An 18,377-nucleotide genomic window follows, 5' to 3' on the forward strand; every position below is an offset into this window, starting at 1 on the left:
AGGTCCCACATACCCGCGCAGTCCCCCATATATGGTGTGTAGGTCCCACGTTCCCGCCAGTCCCCCATATATGGTGTGTAGGTCCCACATACCCGCACAGTCCCCCATATATGGTGTGTAGGTCCCACGTTCCCGCGCAGTCCCCCATATATGGTGTAGGTCCCACGTTCCTGCGCAGTCCCCCATATATAATGTGTAGGTCCCACGCAGTCCCCCATATATGGTGTGTAGGTCCCACGTTCCCGTGCAGTCCCCCATATATGGTGTGTAGGTCCCACGCAGTCCCCCATATATGGTGTGTAGGTCCCACGTTCCCGCGCAGTCCCCCATATATGGTGTGTGGGTCCCACATTCCCGTGCAGTCCCCCATATATGGTGTGTAGGTCCCACGCAGTCCCCCATATATGGTGTGTAGGTCCCACGTTCCCACGCAGTCCCCCATATATGGTGTGTAGGTCCCACAATCCCATGCAGTCCCCCATATATGGTGTGTAGGACCCACATTCCCGTGCAGTCCCCCATATATGGTGTGTGTGACCCACGTTCCCGCGCAGTCTCCCGTATATGGTGTGTGCGACCCACGTTCCCGCGCAGTCCCCCATATATGGTGTGTAGGACCCACATTCCCGTGCAGTCCCCCGTATATGGTGTGTGCGACCCACGTTCCCGCGCAGTCTCCCGTATATGGTGTGTGCGACCCACGTTCCCGCGCAGTCCCCCATATATGGTGTGTGCGACCCACGTTCCCGCACAGTCCCCCATATATGGTGTGTGCGACCCACGTTCCCGCACAGTCCCCCATATATGGTGTGTAGGTCCCACGTTCCCGCGCATTCCCCCATATATATGGTGTGTAGGTCCCACGTTCCCGCGCAGTCCCCCATATATGGTGTGTAGGTCCCACGTTCCCATGCAGTACCCCATATATGGTGTGTAGGTCCCACGCAGTCCCCCATATATGGTGTGTAGGTCCCACGCAGTCCCCCATATATGGTGTGTAGGCCCCATGTTCCCGCGCAGTTCCCCATATATGGTGTGTAGGTCCCACGTTCCCGCGCAGTCCCCCATATATGGTGTGTAGGTCCCACATTCTCGCGCAGTTCCCCATATATGGTGTGTAGGTCCCACGCAGTCCCCCATATATTGTGTGTAGGTCCCACGTTTCCGCGCAGTCCCCCATATATGGTGTGTGGGTCCCACATTCCAGTGCAGTCCCCCATATATGGTGTGTAGGTCCCACGCAGTCCCCCATATATGGTGTGTAGGTCCCACGTTCCCGCGCAGTCCCCCATATATGGTGTGTAGGTCCCACAATCCCATGCAGTCCCCCATATTGGTGTGTAGGACCCACGCAGTCCCCCATATATAATGTGTAGGTCCCATGCAGTCCCCCATATATGGTGTGTGTGACCCACGTTCCCGTGCAGTCCCCCATATATGGTGTGTAGGACCCACATTCCCGTGCAGTCCCCCATATATGGTGTGTGTGACCCACGTTCCCGCACAGTCCCCCGTATATGGTGTGTGCGTCCCACGTTCCCGCGCAGTCCCCCGTATATGGTGTGTGCGACCCACGTTCCCGCGCAGTCCCCCATATATGTTGTGTGCGTCCCACGTTCCCGCGCAGTCCCCCATATATGGTGTGTGCGTCCCACGTTCCCGCACAGTCCCCCGTATATGGTGTGTAGGTCCCACGCAGTCCCCCATATATGGTGTGTAGGTCCCACGTTCCCGCACAGTCCCCCATATATGGTGTGTAGGTCCCACGTTCCCGCGCAGTCCCCCATATATGGTGTATAGGTCCCACATTCCCGTGCAGTCCCCCATATATGGTGTGTAGGACCCACATTCCCGTGCAGTCCCCCATATATGGTGTGTGCGACCCACGTTCCCGTGCAGTCCCCCGTATATGGTGTGTGCGACCCACGTTCCCGCGCAGTCCCCCATATATGTTGTGTGCGTCCCACGTTCCCGCGCAGTCCCCCATATATGGTGTGTGCGTCCCACGTTCCCGCACAGTCCCCCGTATATTTTGTGTGCGTCCCACGTTCCCGCACAGTCCCCCATATATGGTGTGTAGGTCCCACGCAGTCCCCCATATATGGTGTGTAGTCCCCACGTTCCCGCACAGTCCCCCATATATGGTGTGTAGGCCCCATGTCCCCGCGCAGTCCCCCATATATGGTGTGTAGGTCCCACGTTCCCGCACAGTCCCCCATATATGGTGTGTAGGTCCCACATTCCCGTGCAGTCCCCCATATATGGTGTGTAGGTCCCACGTTCCCGCGCAGTCCCCCATATATGGTGTAGGTCCCACGTTCCTGCGCAGTCCCCCATATATGGTGTGTAGGTCCCTCGCAGTCCCCCATATATGGTGTGTAGGTCCCACATTCCCGTGCAGTCCCCCATATATGGTGTGTAGGTCCCACGTTCCCGCGCAGTCCCCCATATATGGTGTAGGTCCCACATTCCCGTGCAGTCCCCCATATATGGTGTGTAGGTCCCACGCAGTCCCCCATATATTGTGTGTAGGTCCCACGTTCCCGCGCAGTCCCCCATATATGGTGTGTAGGTCCCACGTTCCCGCACAGTCCCCCATATATGGTGTGTAGGTCCCACATTCCCGTGCAGTCCCCCATATATGGTGTGTAGGTCCCACGTTCCCGCGCAGTCCCCCATATATGGTGTAGGTCCCACGTTCCTGCGCAGTCCCCCATATATGGTGTGTAGGTCCCACGCAGTCCCCCATATATGGTGTGTAGGTCCCACGTTCCCGCGCAGTCCCCCATATATGGTGTGTAGGTCCCACATTCTCGCGCAGTTCCCCATATATGGTGTGTAGGTCCCACGCAGTCCCCCATATATTGTGTGTAGGTCCCACGTTCCCGCGCAGTCCCCCATATATGGTGTGTGGGTCCCACATTCCCGTGCAGTCCCCCATATATGGTGTGTAGGTCCCACGTTCCCGCACAGTCCCCCATATATGGTGTGTAGGTCCCACATTCCCGTGCAGTCCCCCATATATGGTGTGTAGGACCCACATTCCCGTGCAGTCCCCCATATATGGTGTGTGCGACCCACGTTCCCGCGCAGTCTCCCGTATATGATGTGTGCGACCCACGTTCCCGCACAGTCCCCCATATATGGTGTGTGCGACCCACGTTCCCGCGCAGTCCCCCATATATGGTGTGTAGGTCCCACGTTCCCGTGCAGTCCCCCATATATGGTGTGTAGGTCCCATGCAGTCCCCCATATATGGTGTGTAGGTCCCACGCAGTCCCCCATATATGGTGTGTAGGTCCCATGTTCCCGCGCAGTCCCCCATATATGGTGTGTATGTCCCACATTCCCACGCAGTCCCCCATATATGGTGTGTAGGTCCCACGCAGTCCCCCATATATGGTGTGTAGGTCCCACGTTCCCGCGCAGTCCCCCATATATGGTGTGTAGGCCCCATGTTCCCGCGCAGTTCCCCATATATGGTGTGTAGATCCCACGTTCCTGCGCAGTCCCCCATATATGGTGTGTAGGTCCCACGCAGTCCCCCATATATGGTGTGTAGGTCCCATGTTCCCGCGCAGTCCCCCATATATGGTGTGTATGTCCCACATTCCCGCGCAGTCCCCCATATATGGTGTGTAGGTCCCACGTTCCTGCGCAGTCCCCCATATATGGTGTGTAGGTCCCACGTTCCTGCGCAGTCCCCCATATATGGTGTGTAGGTCCCATGTTCCCGCGCAGTCCCCCATATATGGGGTGTGTGACCCACAGTCTTGTGCAGTCCCCCATATATGGTGTGTAGGCCCCATGTTCCCGCGCAGTCCCCCATATATGGTGTGTAGGTCCCACGTTCCCGCGCAGTCCCCCATATATGGTGTGTAGGCCCCATGTTCCCGCGCAGTCCCCCATATATGGTGTGTAGGTCCCACGTTCCTGCGCAGTCCCCCATATATGGTGTGTAGGTCCCACGTTCCTGCGCAGTCCCCCATATATGGTGTGTAGGTCCCACGTTCCCACGCAGTCCCCCATATATGGGGTGTGTGACCCACAGTCTCGCGCAGTCCCCCATATATGGTGTGTAGGTCCCATGTTCCTGCGCAGTCCCCTATATATGGTGGGTGGGACCCACATAATCGTGCAGTCCCTTATATATGGTGTGTGGGTCCCACGTTCCCACGCAGTCCCCCATATATGGTGTGTAGGTCCCACGTTCCCACGCAGTCCCCCATATATGGTGTGTAGGTCCCATGTTCCCGCACAGTCCCTTATATATGGTGTGTTGGTCCCACGTTCCCACGCAGTCCCCCATATATAATGTGTAGGTCCCATGCAGTCCCTTATATATGGTGTGTAGGTCCCACGTTCCCGCGCAGTCCCCCATATATGGTGTGTAGGTCCCACGTTCCCGTGCAGTCCATGGTGTGTGGGACCCACATTCCCGTGCAGTCCCCCATATATGGTGTGTAGGTCCCACATACCCGCGCAGTCCCCCATATATGGTGTGTAGGTCCCACGTTCCCGCCAGTCCCCCATATATGGTGTGTAGGTCCCACATTCCCGTGCAGTCCCCCATATATGGTGTGTAGGTCCCACATACCCGCGCAGTCCCCCATATATGGTGTGTAGGTCCCACGTTCCCGTGCAGTCCATGGTGTGTGGGACCCACATTCCCGTGCAGTCCCCCATATATGGTGTGTAGGTCCCACATACCCGCGCAGTCCCCCATATATGGTGTGTAGGTCCCACGTTCCCGCGCAGTCCCCCATATATGGTGTAGGTCCCACGTTCCTGCGCAGTCCCCCATATATGGTGTGTAGGTCCCACGTTCCTGCGCAGTCCCCCATATATAATGTGTAGGTCCCACGCAGTCCCCCATATATGGTGTGTAGGTCCCACGTTCCCGCGCAGTCCCCCATATATGGTGTGTGGGTCCCACATTCCCGTGCAGTCCCCCATATATGGTGTGTAGGTCCCACGCAGTCCCCCATATATGGTGTGTAGGTCCCACGTTCCCACGCAGTCCCCCATATATGGTGTGTAGGTCCCACAATCCCATGCAGTCCCCCATATATGGTGTGTAGGACCCACATTCCCGTGCAGTCCCCCATATATGGTGTGTAGGACCCACATTCCCGTGCAGTCCCCCATATATGGTGTGTAGGTCCCACGTTCCCGCGCAGTCCCCCGTATATGGTGTGTGCGACCCACGTTCCCGTGCAGTCCCCCGTATATGGTGTGTGCGACCCACGTTCCCGCGCAGTCTCCCGTATATGGTGTGTGCGACCCACGTTCCCGTGCAGTCCCCCGTATATGGTGTGTGCGACCCACGTTCCCTCGCAGTCTCCCGTATATGGTGTGTGCGACCCACGTTCCCGCGCAGTCCCCCATATATGGTGTGTGCGACCCACGTTCCCGCACAGTCCCCCATATATGGTGTGTAGGTCCCACGTTCCCGCGCATTCCCCCATATATGGTGTGTGCGACCCACGTTCCCGTGCAGTCCCCCGTATATGGTGTGTGCGACCCACGTTCCCGCGCAGTCTCCCGTATATGGTGTGTGCGACCCACGTTCCCGCGCAGTCCCCCATATATGGTGTGTAGGTCCCACGTTCCCGCGCAGTCCCCCATATATGGTGTGTGCGACCCACGTTCCCGTGCAGTCCCCCGTATATGGTGTGTGCGACCCACGTTTCCGCGCAGTCTCCCGTATATGGTGTGTGCGACCCACGTTCCCGCGCAGTCCCCCATATATGGTGTGTGCGACCCACGTTCCCGCACAGTCCCCCATATATGGTGTGTGCGACCCACGTTCCCGCACAGTCCCCCATATATGGTGTGTAGGTCCCACGTTCCCGCGCATTCCCCCATATATATGGTGTGTAGGTCCCACGTTCCCGCGCAGTCCCCCATATATGGTGTGTAGGTCCCACGTTCCCATGCAGTCCCCCATATATGGTGTGTAGGTCCCACGCAGTCCCCCATATATGGTGTGTAGGTCCCACGCAGTCCCCCATATATGGTGTGTAGGTCCCACGTTCCCGCGCAGTCCCCCATATATGGTGTGTAGGCCCCATGTTCCCGCGCAGTTCCCCATATATGGTGTGTAGGTCCCACGTTCCCGCACAGTCCCCCATATATGGTGTGTAGGTCCCACGTTCCCGCACAGTCCCCCATATATGGTGTGTAGGTTCCACATTCCCGTGCAGTCCCCCATATATGGTGTGTAGGTTCCACATTCCCGCACAGTCCCCCGTATATGGTGTGTAGGTCCCACGTTCCCGCGCAGTCCCCCATATATGGTGTGTAGGTCCCACATTCTCGCGCAGTTCCCCATATATGGTGTGTAGGCCCCATGTTCCCGCGCAGTTCCCCATATATGGTATGTAGGTCCCACATACCCGCGCAGTCCCCCATATATGGTGTGTAGGTCCCACGTTCCTGCGCAGTCCCCCATATATGGTGTGTAGGTCCCACGCAGTCCCCCATATATTGTGTGTAGGTCCCACGTTTCCGCGCAGTCCCCCATATATGGTGTGTGGGTCCCACATTCCAGTGCAGTCCCCCATATATGGTGTGTAGGTCCCACGCAGTCCCCCATATATGGTGTGTAGGTCCCACGTTCCCGCGCAGTCCCCCATATATGGTGTGTAGGTCCCACAATCCCATGCAGTCCCCCATATTGGTGTGTAGGACCCACATTCCTGTGCAGTCCCCCATATATAATGTGTAGGTCCCACGCAGTCCCCCATATATGGTGTGTAGGTCCCACATTCCCGTGCAGTCCCCCATATATGGTGTGTAGGACCCACATTCCCGTGCAGTCCCCCATATATGGTGTGTGTGACCCACGTTCCCGCGCAGTCCCCCATATATGGTGTGTGCGACCCACGTTCCCGTGCAGTCCCCCGTATATGGTGTGTGCGACCCACGTTCCCGCGCAGTCCCCCATATATGTTGTGTGCGTCCCACGTTCCCGCACAGTCCCCCATATATGGTGTGTAGGTCCCACGTTCCCGCGCAGTCCCCCATATATGGTGTGTAGGTCCCACGTTCCCGCACAGTCCCTAGGTATATGGTGTGTGCGTCCCACGTTCCCGCACAGTCCCCCGTATATTTTGTGTGCGTCCCACGTTCCCGCACAGTCCCCCATATATGGTGTGTAGGTCCCACGATCCCGCACAGTCCCCCATATATGGTGTGTAGGTCCCACGATCCCGCACAGTCCCCCGTATATGGTGTGTAGGTCCCACGATCCCGCACAGTCCCCCTTATATGGTGTGTGCGTCCCACGATCCCGCACAGTCCCCCCGTATATGGTGTGTAGGTCCCACGTTCCCGCACAGTCCCCCGCATATGGTGTGTGCGTCCCACGATCCCGCACAGTCCCCCATATATGGTGTGTAGGTCCCACGTTCCTGCACAGTCCCCCGTATATGGTGTGTAGGTCCCACGATCCCGCACAGTCTCCCGTATATGTTGTGTGCGTCCCACGTTCCCGCGCAGTCCCCCGTATATGGTGTGTAGGTCCCACGATCCCGCACAGTCCCCCGTATATGGTGTGTGCTTCCCACGTTCCCGCACAGTCCCCCGTATATGGTGTGTAGGTCCCACGATCCCGCACAGTCTCCCGTATATGGTGTGTGCGTCCCACGTTCCCGCGCAGTTCCCCGTATATGGTGTGTGCGTCCCACGATCCCGCACAGTCCCCCGTATATGGTGTGTGCGTCCCACGTTCCCGCACAGTCCCCCGTATATGGTGTGTAGGTCCCACGATCCCGCACAGTCCCCCGTATATGGTGTGTGCATTCTACGTTCCTGCACAGTTCCCCCTATATGGTGTGTGCGTCCCACGATCCCGCACAGTCCCCCGTATATGGTGTGTACGTCCCACGATCCCGCACAGTCTCCCGTATATGGTGTGTGCGTCCCACGATCCCACACAGTCCCCCCGTATATGGTATGTGCTTCCCACGTTCCCGCACAGTCCCCCGTATATGGTGTGTAGGTCCCACGATCCCGCACAGTCTCCCGTATATGGTGTGTGCGTCCCACGTTCCCGCGCAGTTCCCCGTATATGGTGTGTGCGTCCCACGATCCCGCACAGTCCCCCGTATATGGTGTGTGCGTCCCACGTTCCCGCACAGTCCCCCGTATATGGTGTGTAGGTCCCACGATCCTGCACAGTCCCCCGTATATGGTGTGTGCATTCTACGTTCCTGCACAGTTCCCCCTATATGGTGTGTGCGTCCCACGATCCCGCACAGTCCCCCGTATATGGTGTGTACGTCCCACGATCCCGCACAGTCTCCCGTATATGGTGTGTGCGTCCCACGATCCCACACAGTCCCCCCGTATATGGTATGTGCGTCCCACGTTCCCACACAGTCCCCCGTATATGGTGTGTAGGTCCCACGATCCCGCACAGTCTCCCGTATATGGTGTGTGCGTCCCACGTTCCCGCGCAGTTCCCCGTATATGGTGTGTGCGTCCCACGATCCCGCACAGTCCCCCGTATATGGTGTGTGCGTCCCACGTTCCCGCACAGTCCCCCGTATATGGTGTGTAGGTCCCACGATCCTGCACAGTCCCCCGTATATGGTGTGTGCGTCCCACGATCCCGCACAGTCCCCCATATATGGTGTGTGCGTCCCACGTTCCCGCACAGTCCCCCGTATATGGTGTGTAGGTCCCACGATCCCGCACAGTCCCCCGTATATGGTGTGTGCATTCCACGTTCCTGCACAGTTCCCCCTATATGGTGTGTGCGTCCCACGATCCCGCACAGTCCCCCGTATATGGTGTGTACGTCCCACGATCCCGCACAGTCTCCCGTATATGGTGTGTGCGTCCCACGATCCCACACAGTCCCCCCGTATATGGTATGTGCGTCCCACGTTCCCACACAGTCCCCCGTATATGGTGTGTGCGTCCCACGTTCCTGCACAGTCCCCCTTATATGGTGTGTAGGTCCCACGATCCCGCACAGTCTCCCGTATATGTTGTGTGCGTCCCACGTTCCCGCGCAGTCCCCCGTATATGGTGTGTAGGTCCCACGTTCCCGCACAGTCTCCCGTATATGGTGTGTGCGTCCCACGTTCCCGCGCAGTTCCCCGTATATGGTGTGTGCGTCCCACGATCCCGCACAGTCCCCCGTATATGTTGTGTGCGTCCCACGTTCCCGCGCAGTTCCCCGTATATGGTGTGTGCGTTCTATGTACCCGCACAGTCCCCCGTATATGGTGTGTAGGTCCCACGATCCCGCACAGTCTCCCCTATATGGTGTGTGGGTCCCACGATCCCGCGCAGTCCCCCGTGTATGGTGTGTAGGTCCCACGATCCCGCACAGTCCCCCTTATATGGTGTGTGCGTCCCACGATCCCGCACAGTCCCCCCGTATATGGTGTGTAGGTCCCACGATCCCGCACAGTCCCCCGTATATGGTGTGTGCTTCCCACGTTCCCGCACAGTCCCCCGTATATGGTGTGTGCGTCCCACGTTCCCGCGCAGTTCCCCGTATATGGTGTGTAGGTCCCACGATCCCGCACAGTCCCCCTTATATGGTGTGTGCGTCCCACGTTCCCGCACAGTCCCCCGTATATGGTGTGTAGGTCCCACGATCCCGCACAGTCCCCCTTATATGGTGTGTGCGTCCCACGATCCCGCACAGTCCCCCCGTATATGGTGTGTAGGTCCCACGATCCCGCACAGTCCCCCGTATATGGTGTGTGCTTCCCACGTTCCCGCACAGTCCCCCCGTATATGGTGTGTAGGTCCCACGATCCCGCACAGTCCCCCGTATATGGTGTGTGCTTCCCACGTTCCCGCACAGTCCCCCGTATATGGTGTGTGCGTCCCACGTTCCCGTGCAGTTCCCCGTATATGGTGTGTAGGTCCCACGATCCCGCACAGTCCCCCTTATATGGTGTGTGCGTCCCACGTTCCCGCACAGTCCCCCGTATATGGTGTGTAGGTCCCTCGATCCCGCACAGTCCCCCTTATATGGTGTGTGCGTCCCACGATCCCACACAGTCCCCCCGTATATGGTGTGTAGGTCCCACAATCCCGCACAGTTCCCCGTATATGGTGTGTGCGTCCCACGTTCCCGCGCAGTTCCCCATATATGGTGTGTAGGTCCCACGATCCCGCACAGTCTCCCGTATATGGTGTGTGCGTCCCACGTTCCCGCACAGTCTCCCGTATATGTTGTGTGCGTCCCACGTTCCCGCACAGTCCCCCGTATATGGTGTGTGCGTCCCACGATCCCGCACAGTCCCCCGTATATGGTGTGTGCGTCCCACGTTCCCGCGCAGTTCCCCGTATATGGTGTGTGCGTCCCACGATCCCTCACAGTCCCCCGTATATGGTGTGTGCGTCCCACGTTCCCGCGCAGTTCCCCGTATATGGTGTGTGCGTCCCACGATCCCGCACAGTCCCCCGTATATGGTGTGTGCTTCCCACGTTCCCGCACAGTCCCCCGTATATGGTGTGTGCGTCCCACGATCCCGCACAGTCCCCCGTATATGGTGTGTGCGTCCCACGTTCCCGCGCAGTTCCCCGTATATGGTGTGTGCGTCCCACGATCCCTCACAGTCCCCCGTATATGGTGTGTGCGTCCCACGTTCCCGCACAGTCCCCCGTATATGGTGTGTGCGTCCCACGTTCCCGCGCAGTTCCCCGTATATGGTGTGTGCGTCCCACGATCCCGCACAGTCCCCCGTATATGGTGTGTGCTTCCCACGTTCCCGCACAGTCCCCCGTATATGGTGTGTGCGTCCCACGATCCCGCACAGTCCCCCGTATATGGTGTGTGCGTCCCACGTTCCCGCGCAGTTCCCCGTATATGGTGTGTGCGTCCCACGATCCCTCACAGTCCCCCGTATATGGTGTGTGCGTCCCACGTTCCCGCGCAGTTCCCCGTATATGGTGTGTGCGTCCCACGTTCCCGCGCAGTTCCCCGTATATGGTGTGTGCGTCCCACGATCCCGCACAGTCTCCCGTATATGTTGTGTGCGTCCCACGTTCCCGCACAGTCTCCCGTATATGGTGTGTGCGTTCCACGTTCCCGCGCAGTCCCCCGTATATGGTGTGTGCGTCCCACGTTCCCGCGCAGTCCCCTGTATATGGTGTGTGCATCCCACGTTCCCGCACAGTCCCCCGTATATGGTGTGTGCGTTCCACGTTCCTGCGCAGTTCCCCGTATATGGTGTGTGCGTCCCACATTCCCGCACAGTCTCCCGTATATGTTGTGTGCGTCCCACGTTCCCGCACAGTCCCCCGTATATGGTGTGTGCGTCCCACGATCCCGCACAGTCCCCCGTATATGGTGTGTGCGTCCCACGTTCCCGCGCAGTTCCCCGTATATGGTGTGTGCGTCCCACGATCCCTCACAGTCCCCCGTATATGGTGTGTGCGTCCCACGTTCCCGCGCAGTTCCCCGTATATGGTGTGTGCGTCCCACGATCCCGCACAGTCCCCCGTATATGGTGTGTGCTTCCCACGTTCCCGCACAGTCCCCCGTATATGGTGTGTGCGTCCCACGATCCCGCACAGTCCCCCGTATATGGTGTGTGCGTCCCACGTTCCCGCGCAGTTCCCCGTATATGGTGTGTGCGTCCCACGATCCCTCACAGTCCCCCGTATATGGTGTGTGCGTCCCACGTTCCCGCACAGTCCCCCGTATATGGTGTGTGCGTCCCACGTTCCCGCGCAGTTCCCCGTATATGGTGTGTGCGTCCCACGATCCCGCACAGTCCCCCGTATATGGTGTGTGCTTCCCACGTTCCCGCACAGTCCCCCGTATATGGTGTGTGCGTCCCACGATCCCGCACAGTCCCCCATATATGGTGTGTGCTTCCCACGTTCCCGCACAGTCCCCCGTATATGGTGTGTGCGTCCCACGTTCCCGCGCAGTTCCCCGTATATGGTGTGTGCGTCCCACGATCCCGCACAGTCCCCCGTATATGGTGTGTGCTTCCCACGTTCCCGCACAGTCCCCCGTATATGGTGTGTGCGTCCCACGATCCCGCACAGTCCCCCGTATATGGTGTGTGCGTCCCACGTTCCCGCGCAGTTTCCCGTATATGGTGTGTGCGTCCCACGATCCCTCACAGTCCCCCGTATATGGTGTGTGCGTCCCACGTTCCCGCGCAGTTCCCCGTATATGTTGTGTGCGTCCCACGTTCCCGCGCAGTTCCCCGTATATGGTGTGTGCGTCCCACGTTCCCGCGCAGTCCCCCGTATATGGTGTGTGCGTCCCACGTTCCCGCGCAGTTCCCCGTATATGGTGTGTGCGTCCCACGATCCCTCACAGTCCCCCGTATATGGTGTGTGCGTCCCACGTTCCCGCGCAGTTCCCCGTATATGTTGTGTGCGTCCCACGTTCCCGCGCAGTCCCCCGTATATGGTGTGTGCGACCCACGTTCCCGCGCAGTCCCCCGTATATGGTGTGTGCGTCCCACGTTCCCGCGCAGTTCCCCGTATATGGTGTGTGCGTCCCACGTTCCCGCGCAGTTCCCCGTATATGGTGTGTGCGTCCCACGATCCCGCACAGTCCCCCGTATATGGTGTGTGCTTCCCACGTTCCCGCACAGTCCCCCGTATATGGTGTGTAGGTCCCACGTTCCCGCACAGTCCCCCGTATATGGTGTGTAGGTCCCACATTCCCGCACAGTTCCCTGTATATGGTGTGTGCGTCCCACGTTCCCGTACAGTCCCCCGTATATGGTGTGTGCGTCCCACGTTCCCGCGCAGTTCCCCGTATATGGTGTGTGCGTTCCACGTTCCCGCACAGTCCCCCGTATATTTTGTGTGCGTCCCACGTTCCCGCACAGTCCCCCGTATATGGTGTGTAGGTCCCACGTTCCCGCGCAGTTCCCCGTATATGGTGTGTGCGTCCCACGTTCCCGCACAGTTCCCCGTATATGGTGTGTGCGTCCCACGTTCCCGCACAGTCCCCCGTATATGTTGTGTGCGTCCCACGTTCCCGCGCAGTTCCCCGTATATGGTGTGTGCGTCCCACGTTCCCGCACAGTCCCCCGTATATGGTGTGTAGGTCCCACGTTCCCGCGCAGTCCCCCGTATATGGTGTGTGCGTCCCACGTTCCCGCGCAGTCCCCCGTATATGGTGTGTGCGTCGCACGTTCCCGCGCAGTTCCCCGTATATGGTGTGTGCGTCCCACGTTCCCGCACAGTCCCCTGTATATGGTGTGTAGGTCCCACGTTCCCGCGCAGTCCCCCGTATATGGTGTGTGCGTCCCACGTTCCCGCGCAGTCCCCCGTATATGGTGTGTAGGTCCCACGTTCCCGCACAGTCCCCCGTATATGGTATGTAGGTCCCACGTTCCCGCGCAGTCCCCCGTATATGGTGTGTGCGTCCCACGTTCCCGCACAGTCCCCCGTATATGGTGTGTGCGTCCCACGTTCCCGCACAGTCCCCCGTATATGGTGTGTAGGTCCCACGTTCCCGCGCAGTCCCCCGTATATGGTGTGTGCGTCCCACGTTCCCGCGCAGTCCCCCGTATATGGTGTGTGCGTCGCACGTTCCCGCGCAGTTCCCCGTATATGGTGTGTGCGTCGCACGTTCCCGCACAGTTCCCCGTATATGGTGTGTGCGTCCCACGTTCCCGCACAGTCCCCCGTATATGGTGTGTAGGTCCCACGTTCCCGCGCAGTCCCCCGTATATGGTGTGTGCGTCCCACGTTCCCGCGCAGTCCCCCGTATATGGTGTGTGCGTCGCACGTTCCCGCGCAGTTCCCCGTATATGGTGTGTGCGTCCCACGTTCCCTCACAGTCCCCCGTATATGGTGTGTGCGTCCCACGTTCCCGCGCAGTCCCCCGTATATGGTGTGTGCGTCGCACGTTCCCGCACAGTCCCCCGTATATGGTGTGTGCGTCCCACGATCCCTCACAGTCCCCCGTATATGGTGTGTGCGTCCCACGTTCCCGCGCAGTCCCCCGTATATGGTGTGTGCGTCGCACGTTCCCGCGCAGTTCCCCGTATATGGTGTGTGCGTCGCACGTTCCCGCACAGTTCCCCGTATATGGTGTGTGCGTCCCACGTTCCCGCACAGTCCCCCGTATATGGTGTGTAGGTCCCACGTTCCCGCGCAGTCCCCCGTATATGGTGTGTGCGTCCCACGTTCCCGCACAGTCCCCCGTATATGGTGTGTGCGTCCCACGTTCCCGCACAGTCCCCCGTATATGGTGTGTAGGTCCCACGTTCCCGCGCAGTCCCCCGTATATGGTGTGTGCGTCCCACGTTCCCGCGCAGTCCCCCGTATATGGTGTGTGCGTCGCACGTTCCCGCGCAGTTCCCCGTATATGGTGTGTGCGTCGCACGTTCCCGCACAGTTCCCCGTATATGGTGTGTGCGTCCCACGTTCCCGCACAGTCCCCCGTATATGGTGTGTAGGTCCCACGTTCCCGCGCAGTCCCCCGTATATGGTGTGTGCGTCCCACGTTCCCGCGCAGTCCCCCGTATATGGTGTGTGCGTCGCACGTTCCCGCGCAGTTCCCCGTATATGGTGTGTGCGTCCCACGTTCCCTCACAGTCCCCCGTATATGGTGTGTGCGTCCCACGTTCCCGCGCAGTCCCCCGTATATGGTGTGTGCGACGCACGTTCCCGCACAGTCCCCCGTATATGGTGTGTGCGTCCCACGATCCCTCACAGTCCCCCGTATATGGTGTGTGCGTCCCACGTTCCCGCGCAGTTCCCCGTATATGGTGTGTGCGTCGCACGTTCCCGCGCAGTTCCCCGTATATGGTGTGTGCGTCGCACGTTCCCGCGCAGTTCCCCGTATATGGTGTGTGCGTCGCACGTTCCCGTGCCTCCAGCGGTAGTGCCCACTGATAAGCACAGCTCTAGACACCACCTCTCCTCCCGCTGATTCAGTCTCTGTATATTACAGCTGTTCTATATCTGCATTGGGTCGAAATCAGGCTGCTGTCTCCTCTCTCCACATCTCGCCCCCGACAGGTTACAAATCCCAAATAATCTTTGTTCTGTGATGACACAGTGAGGAAATGTACCCACATGTAATTGGACATTGATAGGAAATGTTTTCCAGTGTGAGAGATCAGATGTACCACCCTAGATGCTGTCCTATTCTTTAGTGATGTGTGAAATGTTTAACTCCAGTGCAAATTTTTTTGTGACTAGATTGCTCCTGAGGAGCCTCCTTTGAGAACAGCGCCACCAGCTGGCCGGGATGAGAATGCTAAAGTAAGACCCGTGCATTGCATGCATTGTGTGACCTGTGACTGAACCATATACAATCACTGTAACGCTCTGATTACAGCCCCATCTGCTGTGTGTGGGGTGATGGAGTGTGGAGACACGGGGGTGCTGCTGGGACACGGGAGAGCTATGGGGGTAGGGGCATAGGGGTGCTGCAGAGATACAGGGGTAGGGGCATGGGGTGCAGCAGGGGCACGGGAGAACACACAGAGGGTCAGTAGAGATACGGGGAACACATTTGGTAGAGGTGCGGGGGAACACACAGAGCTACAGCGGAGATACGGGGGTGCAGCTGGGAGACAGTGGTAGGGTCACGGGGTGCAGCAGAAATTCGAGGTGCGCCAGGAAAAGAGGGGTGCAGCAGAGATACGGGGTGCAGCAAGGACACTGGTATGGGCAGTGGGGGCACGGGGGACCACACATAGGAGCAGGGGACACAGGAGTAGGGTCACAAAGTGCAGCAGGGGCACGGGGGAACACACAGAGGTACAGCAGAGATACGGGGGTGCAGCTTGGAGACAGTGGTAGGGTCACGGGGTTGCAGCAGGGGCACAGGGGAACACACAGAGGTGCAGCAGAAATTCGAGGTGCACCAGGAAAACGGGGGTGCAGCAGGGACACAGAGGTAGGGGCGCGGAGGTGCATTGGGGGCACGGATAACACACAGAGGTGCAGCAGAGATACAGGGTGGAGCAGGGACACAGGGGTAGGGGTGCGGAGGTGCATTGGGGGCACGGGATAACACACAGAGGTGCAGCAGGGATACAGGGTGGAGCAGGGACACAGGGGTAGGGGCTCGGGGGTGCTGCAGAGATACTGGGGTAGGGGCATGGGGTGCAGCAGGGGAACACACAGAGGGTCAGCAGAGATACACGGGTGCAGCAGGGACAAATTTGGTAGGGGCACGGGGGTGGGGGAACACACAGAGCTACAGCTGAGATACGGGGTGCTGATGGTACACATGGATATGGACACTGGGGTGCATCAGGGATACGGGGGAACACACAGAGGTGCAGCAGAGATACAGGGGTGCAGCTGGGAGACAGTGGTAGGGTCACGGGGTGCAGCAGAAATTTGAGCTGCACCAGGAAAACAGGGGTGCAGCAGAGATACAGGGTGCAGCAGGGACACAGAGGTGCAGCAGAGATACAGGGTGCAGCAGGGACACGGGGGTGCAGCAGAGATACAGGGTGCAGCAGGGACAGGGGGGTGCAGCAGGGACACGGGGGTGCAACAGAGATACAGGGTGTAGCAGGGACATGGGGGTGCAGCAGAGATACAGGGTGCAGCAGAGATACAGGGTGCAGCAGGGACACGGGGGTGCAGCAGAGATACAGGGTGCAGCAGAGACACGGGGGTGCAACAGAGATACAGGGTGTAGCAGGGACATGGGGGTGCAGCAGAGATACAGGGTGCAACAGAGATACAGGGTGCAGCAGGGACACGGGGGTGCAGCAGAGATACAGGGTGCAGCAGGGACACGGGGGTGCAGCAGAGATACAGGGTGCAGCAGGGACACGGGGGTGCAGCAGAGATACAGGGTGCAGCAGGGACACGGGGGGGTGCAGCAGAGATACAGGGTACAGCAGGGACACGGGGGGGTGCAGCAGAGATACAGGGTGCAGCAGGGACACGGGGGTGCAGCAGAGATACAGGGTGCAGCAAGGACACGGGTATGGGCAGTGGGGGCACGGGGGAACACACATACAGTAGGTGCAGCTGGGACACGGGGTGCAGCAGAGATACAGGGTGCAGCAAGGACACCGGTATGGGCAGTGGGGGCATGGGGGAACACACATAGGTGCAGCTGGGACACGGGGTTGCAGTAGAATTACCGGGGGTGCCGATGGGACATGAGGTGCAGCAGAAATTTGAGGTGCGCCAGGAAAACGGGGGTGCAGCAGGGACACGGGCTTGGCAGAGATACAGGGTGCAGTAGAGACACAGGGGTGGAGGTGCATTGGGGGAGCACGGGATAACAGACAGAGTTTCAGCAGAGATATGGGGTGCAGCTGGCACACGTGGGTGCAGCAAGGACACACGGGTATGGGCAGGGGGTGCAGTGGTGGCATGGTGAAACACACATAGGTGCCACACAATTACAGGAGTGCTGTTGGGACACAGGGGTGCTGCTGGGAGACAGTGGTAGTGTCACGGAGTGCAGCAGGGGCACGGGGAAACACACAGGTGCAGCAGAGATACAGGTTGCAGCTGGGATACAGGGGTACAGCAGAGATATGGGGTTGCTGTTGGGACATGGGGTGCTGCTGGGGCACGGGGTGCTGCATGGACACATGGGTAGGGGAACTGGGGGGCTTCAGGGGCATGGGGGAACACACAGGAGTGCAGCAGAGATAAGGGGGTGCAGCTGGGACACAGGGGTAGGGTCACAAAGTGCAGCAGGGGCACGGGGGAACACACAGAGGTACAGCAGAGATACAGGGTGCAGTAGAGACACAGGGGTGGAGGTGCATTGGGGGAGCACGGGATAACAGACAGCGTTTCAGCAGAGATACGGGGTGCAGCTGGCACACGGGTATGGGCAGGGGGTGCAGTGGTGGCATGGTGAAACACACATAGGTGCCACACAATTACAGGAGTGCTGTTGGGACACAGGGGTGCTGCTGGGAGACAGTGGTAGTGTCACGGAGTGCAGCAGGGGCACGGGGAAACACACAGGTGCAGCAGAGATACAGGTTGCAGCTGGGTTACAGGGGTACAGCAGAGATATGGGGTTGCTGTTGGGACATGGGGTGCTGCTGGGGCACAGGGTGCTGCAGGGACACATGGGTAGGGGCACTGGGGGGCTTCAGGGGCATGGGGGAACACACAGGAGTGCAGTAGAGATAAGGGGGTGCAGCTGGGACACAGGGGTAGGGTCACAAAGTGCAGCAGGGGCACGGGGGAACACACAGAGGTACAGCAGAGATACCGGGTGCAGCAGAGATACAGGGTGCAGCAGGGACACAGGGGTAGGGGTGCGGAGGTGCATTAGGGGCACGGGATAACACACAGAGGTACAGCAGAGATACTGGGGTGCAGCAGGTACACAGGGTGCAGCAGGTATACGGGGGTTCACCAGAGATACGGGGGTGCAGCAAGGACACATGAGTATCGGCACAGGGGTGCAGTGGGGGCAC

At 59.2% G+C, this 18,377-nt stretch overlaps 1 protein-coding gene across 1 annotated transcript in view; it reads left to right on the top strand.

Moving 5' to 3' along the window:
• SHTN1 (shootin 1) overlaps positions 1–18,377 on the top strand; it is a 370,192-nt gene that overhangs the window by 271,974 nt on the left and 79,841 nt on the right. The window contains exon 13 of the mRNA XM_083149946.1: positions 15,160–15,222. Coding sequence (XP_083006072.1) covers positions 15,160–15,222 — 63 coding nt within the window. The remainder of the gene's footprint in view (positions 1–15,159; positions 15,223–18,377) is intronic.

Source organism: Crinia signifera, chromosome 6 (assembly GCF_055691185.1).
Source record: "Crinia signifera chromosome 6, ASM5569118v1, whole genome shotgun sequence".
In the NCBI taxonomy this organism is placed as follows: domain Eukaryota; kingdom Metazoa; phylum Chordata; class Amphibia; order Anura; family Myobatrachidae; genus Crinia; species Crinia signifera.